Source organism: Pogona vitticeps, chromosome 6, assembly GCF_051106095.1.
Source record: "Pogona vitticeps strain Pit_001003342236 chromosome 6, PviZW2.1, whole genome shotgun sequence".
NCBI classification, from domain to species: domain Eukaryota; kingdom Metazoa; phylum Chordata; class Lepidosauria; order Squamata; family Agamidae; genus Pogona; species Pogona vitticeps.
The window spans coordinates 40,427,342-40,433,834 of NC_135788.1; the positions used below are offsets into that span (position 1 = coordinate 40,427,342).

Consider the following 6,493-nt stretch of genomic DNA (forward strand, 5'->3'; position numbering starts at 1 on the left):
TGTCTACCCGATAGTTGCAGTGGATGAGGGTCAGGTAGCCACAAGGCAGTTGAGGGACCGTGGTCTATCAATCCTTGGCCATTAGGATATGTCCGGTGCCGCTGATTGGCATTTCAGCTGTGGCTCACTGATTTCTAGTCCCCCCCATCCTCCCTCCTTATTAATGGTCGGCATTCAGATCATCTTAGTGGCTCAGTGTCCTTATAGCGCCATCTGGTGGACAGTTCAGAGAACGAGCGCTTAGCAAGGTGCCACGTTTGAATTAGCCTTGCACTTTTACTGGCCTAACTGCATCAGGGTTTTATTTTAAAAATAAATTTAAAAAACATTGTAATTTGAATAGAATAATTTTGATTTAGGATTAAATATATACCTAAGAAATTCATTGATTTTAAGTGCTATTAGCAATCCCCATTGATAGATCTTTAGTTGATATTATAATTAATGGTATTTATATAAATTGGTACCTGAGGCAGGAACTATTTAATTAAAATTCATTGAGCGCATTGTATCCTATAATTAGATTAATTTGATTTATTTATTTTATTTAATAAATTTACTCAAAGGAAATTACTCAGAGAATCAATTTCATTGCAAGCATAGTACAGTTAATTCAAAAAAGGAAACAATTGGTTAATTCAAAAGCATTCAATAATCAAGTTGATCTATAGAATGTGAGGGTCCGTTATTCTTCGCCTCCCCCTTCCCAAATAAAGCCTCAGACGCATTTGAACAAAACAACTTGTCTTCTTTATTTAACTGTGGCAACGGGATAGAAACGTCAATTAGGTTGGGGATAAACTTCTCCTGTTGAAGTAACGGTTCATACAGGGGCACCCAATCTTCGTCAAAAGGGTTACTGGACTTCGATGCCCATGGACCGGCCTGAACCTGGGAGGGTTCTTCGGGATCGAAGTCATCTCTCTCCATCGTCAATAATGGGGTCGTCTCCTCGAGCCCTGCATATCCCCAGGGTGAGTTTGCTGTTGCCCCGAGGGGTTCCCAGGGTCCGGACGATACCCCAGCCTCCTCAGCTCCTCCAGATGCCATCGGGTCTTTTCTTCTCTCTCCCTCTCTACCCGTTTCTTCTCCTCAACTAACTTTCGCCTCCACTCACGGGTCTCTCTTTCTCCCCAGTAAGAGGGACGGACCCGAGCCTCATTCCTCCTTCTCTCCTCAGCTTCTTGCTTCGTCATACACACCTGTTCCCACTTGCCCAACCAGGGATCCTGGATTGAGACCCATTCCCATTCGCCTTCTTTCCCAGCCTGTCTCTGACTGACTTCCCCCACAGCTCCCTCTTCTGGATCTTTCGCCCCCCTCCCCGCCCAGACTAGAGGAGTCTGGGTCGCTATGCTTAACCCCTTCATGCCCCTTTCTAAATCAATGGTATCCACTGCCTGGTGCAGCATCCGTGGTGGAAATGGCTTGGGTGCGGTCTGGGTGCCCACGGAGGCTCTAGGGCGAGACGGCACTCCTAACATCACCTCACGACCCGGGGAACGGGTGTCACACATCCCCCCCTCCAAGAGTGCCGTCCGCTCTTCCTCGCTGCGCGCCCACGGACCCTGCCGAGAAAAATAGTCGACATTAGTATGCTCTTTGCCTTTTCTATATCTTACTTGAAAAGAGAACGGTTGTAGAGCTAAATACCACCGAGTTAAGCGTGGGTTGGTCTCTTTCATTCGTTCCAACCACTGTAAAGGGGCATGATCGGTAACTAGGTCGAAGGGAGCTCCTAGCAAATAGTATTTAAGACTATGTGTGGCCCACTTGATGGCTAAAGCTTCTCTCTCGATGACAGCATATCTTTGTTCTCGGGGCGACAGCTTACGACTCAAATATAACACCGGGTATTCTATCCCGTCTTTAACCTGTGATAATACTGCCCCTATACCCCGATCCGATGCATCAGTAAAAAGGGTAAAGGGTATATCAAAATCGGGTGCAAACCTAACTGGTAATTCACAAATGATTTCTTTTAACGTTTCGAATGCTTTCTTTTGAGAAGGACCCCATATTACTTTTACCGGGGCTCTTTTCCTGGTTAAATCAGTTAGTGGAGCAGCTATAGAAGCAAAGTTAGGTACAAACTGGCGGTAATAACCTACTAAACCTAAAAATTGCTGGACTTCCTTCTTTGTCCTGGGTTGGTACCACTTAGATATTTTAGTCACTTTCTCCTCCTGGGGTTGGATCTCTCCTTGTCCGACTTTGTAACCCAGGTAATCTACTTTGGGCAGCCCAATTTTGCACTTCTTAGGATTAACTGTCAAACCTGCCTCGTGCAGCCTCTCCAGCACCCTCCTAAGGTGGGTTAGGTGTTCTTCCCAAGAGCTGCTAAAAATTATAATGTTGTCAATATATGCGGCTGCACAATCTTGTAAGGGTTCCAACACCCGGTCCATTAATCGTTGGAACGTAGCAGCTGCCCCATGTAGCCCAAACGGCATCTTCTTGAACTGGAATAAACCCTTAGGGGTACAGAAAGCAGTTTTCTCCTTATCTTGGGGTCTCAACGGGATCTGCCAATATCCCTTTGTTAAATCGATCGAACTGAGATATTTGGCCCCCCCTAGCTTATCTAACAAGTCCCCTACCTTGGGCATAGGGTAAGCATCGAACCTGGATATGGCATTAACCTTTCTGAAGTCAATACAGAACCTAAGCGACCCATCAGGTTTTGGAACCATTACAGGGAAGCTTCTCCAAGGCCCATTGGATGGTTCTATGACCCCCAGTTTAAGCATCTCATCAACTTCTTGGTTAATTACCCCAGTTATGTGTCTGGGCCAAGACCTTCCACTAACCCTTACAACATTGCCAGGGGGTGTTTCTATACTGTGTTCCACCAACTGGGTACACCCAGGTATTGGGGAGAATACTTGGGGAAAGTCTTCCTTCAACTGCCCTGCTTGTTGTTTTTGTTCCTCTGACAAGAGGTCTCCTACCACTATATCTCCTCCGGAGGTCAAGTCTTCCCTTTCAGGGCCCAACTCATCATCAACCTCAGTCCCAAACAACACTTCTCTGTCTATCCACTCTTTTAACAAATTTACGTGGAACACTTGGGTTTTCTTTTTCCTATCAGGGGTCTCTATTTCATAGTCCACTTCATTTAATTTCCTTAGTACTTTGTAAGGTCCGTGCCACTTAGCCAAGAACTTGGAAGTCTCTGTGGGTAATAGCACTAGTACCTTTTGTTGAGGTTCGAATTTCCTAGGGCGAACCTTTTTATTATAGTAACCCCTTTGTTTAGTCTGCGTTTGCCCCAGGTTCTCTTTAGCCATCTCCCACGCCAATTGTAAGCTATTCCTCATCTCAACTATCTGTTGGAGTGCCCCCTGGGAATGATCTTCCCCTTCTTCCCATTTCTCTCGTATTAAATCTAGTATCCCCCTGGGTTTTCGACCATATAACAACTCAAAGGGGGAGAAACCCGTGGAAGCTTGGGGGGCCTTCCTAACTGCAAACATTAACGGGGCGAGGAAGGTATGCCACATCTTGGGTTTTTCCATTGACAATTTCCTGAGCATACCCTTCAAAGTCCGGTTAAATCTTTCGACTAGTCCATTGGCTTGAGGATGATAAACCGAGGTTCGTAAAGGCTTAACCCCCAATAGGTCCCACATCTGCTTGAAGGTCAGGCTCATAAAATTAGAGCCCTGATCCGTTAAAACCTCTTTTGGAAAACCCACCCGGGAGAACATTTCTAACAATTCTTTGGCTAATACTTTAGCTGTAGTGGATCTCAGGGCCACTGCCTCCGGGTACCGAGTGGCATAATCAATGACTACCAGGATGTACTGATGCCCCCCCCGCTGATTTGGTTAGCGGACCTACAATATCCAAAGCGATTCTGTCAAATGGCCTATCTACCAGAGGCATAGGTATGAGCTCTGCCCCTGGTCCCGACTTGGGTTGAGTTATCTGGCACTTGGCACAGGACCGACAGAACTCTTCTACGTCGTGGGCCATCCTGGGCCACCAGAACCGCTGTTTTACTCTATCCAGAGTCTTTTGGGTGGCTAGGTGTCCTGCCACCGGTAAGTCATGAGCCCAATGCATTACCCAGAACTGCAGGCCCTCTGGGATTACCAGTTGGGATTCTTCATCGTTGCCAGCCTTGGTTACGCGATACAGCAAACCTCCCCTCAATTCAAAGCCTTGCTCCCCTTCTGGGGTAGTCCCTTCAGCCATCGCTTGCTGTAAACAGCTGTTAAGTCCCGCATCATCTTGTTGGAGGCATCGTATCTGGTCTCTAGACAAATTCATCACTTCTAACTCCCTGGCCTCCGTTTCTTCCTGAGCCCAGCCTATTTCCCCGGGCTCCTTAGCCAAATTGCTCAGTCCAGGCCAGTCTCTCCCTAGTAGCATTTCCCGGGTCATACCGGGCACTATTCCCACTTCCATGTCCCTTTTAAGGCCATCTACCTCGACCTCTGCCATGGTAGTCGCATATTCTTTCACATCCCCATGGATACACCGGATTACAGTAATCTCAGGTAAAAGTTCTCCCTCTAGCTCTTTTACCAGCGTTTTGCTGCATCCTGTGTCCACTAAAGCCTTCTTAGGATGTCCATTTACTCTCGCTTCTACTACCCAACCCGGGTGATTCTCCTCACCCACCTTGGTCATCCCGGTGCAAGCCTCTGCCCACGCACACTCAGTCACTGGGCAATACTTCCGGATATGGCCGAACTGGCCGCAGCCGAAGCAAGCGGTCATCTTCTCCTTCCCTAGGTTCCAGGTCGCCGCTTGTTTGGAGGCCGCCGGGTCGTTTGTCACCGTTGGCCTAGGTACCCTCGTTCCGACTGGGTTTGCATATTCAATGCGGTCGGGTCTATTCTTTTTGGTCCCCGTCGGCGCTGCTCCGCGAAAATCCGCCTGTTTGTTAGCGTCCGCCATTTTCTCCCTCAGTTTGGCTCCTTCTCCTTGTGGCGCACTTCTAATTTGCCACGTGTCCTCCGCTTCTAAGTAGTCTTCCAGCAGCGTCACAGCGCCCTCTAGGCTGGAAGGTTTGTTCTTGATGACCCAGTTCCTGGCTCCGCTGTTGAGCGTTGATATTAACTGTTCCATAATCACGATTTCTAAGACTTGCTCCGCTGTCTTCCCCTTTGGTTGTATCCATCTCGTGGCGTTTACCCTTAGCTTTTGCGCTAGTGTCCTGGGGTGTAACCCGGGCTTCAACTTTAGTCCCCGAAACTTCCTCCGGTAGGCCTCCTCGTTTAAGTTGAGGGTGTTCAAAATGGCCGTCCTTACCACGTCGTAATCTCCCGCGTCTTCTGGGTCTAGGGTATCTACTATTTCTTGAGGTAACCCGGTGAGGTATGGGGTCAGTATGAGTGCCCACTGATCCTTTGGCCAATGCGCGGAGATGGCGATCCTCTCAAACGTGTGTAAGAACGCTGCCGGGTCATCCTGGGGGCCCATTTTCTGTAACTTAACCGGGGGCCGTGTTGCTATGGGTTGTTTCAGTCCTATGCTCTCTGAAGGCTGGTTTCCCTGAGGTGATTTTAACTGTTCGATTATCATCCGCTGCTGATCCGCTAGTTGTTTCAACAAGACCTCCTGTCCTTCTGTTATACGTTGCATCCATTTTTCTGCGTCTGTGGGTTGCGGGGGAGGCCCCACGTTCTGGGCGCCAGTATGTGAGGGTCCGTTATTCTTCGCCTCCCCCTTCCCAAATAAAGCCTCAGACGCATTTGAACAAAACAACTTGTCTTCTTTATTTAACTGTGGCAACGGGATAGAAACGTCAACTAGGTTGGGGATAAACTTCTCCTGTTGAAGTAACGGTTCATACAGGGGCACCCAATCTTCGTCAAAAGGGTTACTGGACTTCGATGCCCATGGACCGGCCTGAACCTGGGAGGGTTCTTCGGGATCGAAGTCATCTCTCTCCATCGTCAATAATGGGGTCGTCTCCTCGAGCCCTGCATATCCCCAGGGTGAGTTTGCTGTTGCCCCGAGGGGTTCCCAGGGTCCGGACAATACCCCAGCCTCCTCAGCTCCTCCAGATGCCATCGGGTCTTTTCTTCTCTCTCCCTCTCTACCCGTTTCTTCTCCTCAACTAACTTTCGCCTCCACTCACGGGTCTCTCTTTCTCCCCAGTAAGAGGGACGGACCCGAGCCTCATTCCTCCTTCTCTCTTCAGCTTCTTGCTTCGTCATACACACCTGTTCCCCCTTGCCCAACCAGGGATCCTGGATTGAGACCCATTCCCATTCGCCTTCTTTCCCAGCCTGTCTCTGACTGACTTCCCCCACAGCTCCCTCCTCTGGATCTTTCGCCCCCCTCCCCGCCCAGACTAGAGGAGTCTGGGTCGCTATGCTTAACCCCTTCATGCCCCTTTCTAAATCAATGGTATCCACTGCCTGGTGCAGCATCCGTGGTGGAAATGGCTTGGGTGCGGTCTGGGTGCCCACGGAGGCTCTAGGGCGAGACGGCACTCCTAACATCACCTCACGACCCGGGGAACGGGTGTCACACA

At 49.1% G+C, this 6,493-nt stretch overlaps 1 protein-coding gene across 1 annotated transcript; it reads right to left on the reverse strand.

The window, feature by feature from the left end:
- Positions 1–727: 727 nt before the first annotated feature.
- On the reverse strand, positions 728–6,272 carry LOC144583606 (uncharacterized). The gene is made up of 2 exons (XM_078377749.1): positions 4,630–6,272; positions 728–1,568 (listed from the first exon to the last, which is right to left on the reverse strand). The coding sequence occupies exons 1-2, from the start codon at positions 6,025–6,027 to the stop codon at positions 933–935; spliced, it is 2,034 nt and encodes a 677-aa protein (XP_078233875.1). The 5' UTR covers positions 6,028–6,272; the 3' UTR covers positions 728–932.
- Positions 6,273–6,493: the final 221 nt, after the last annotated feature.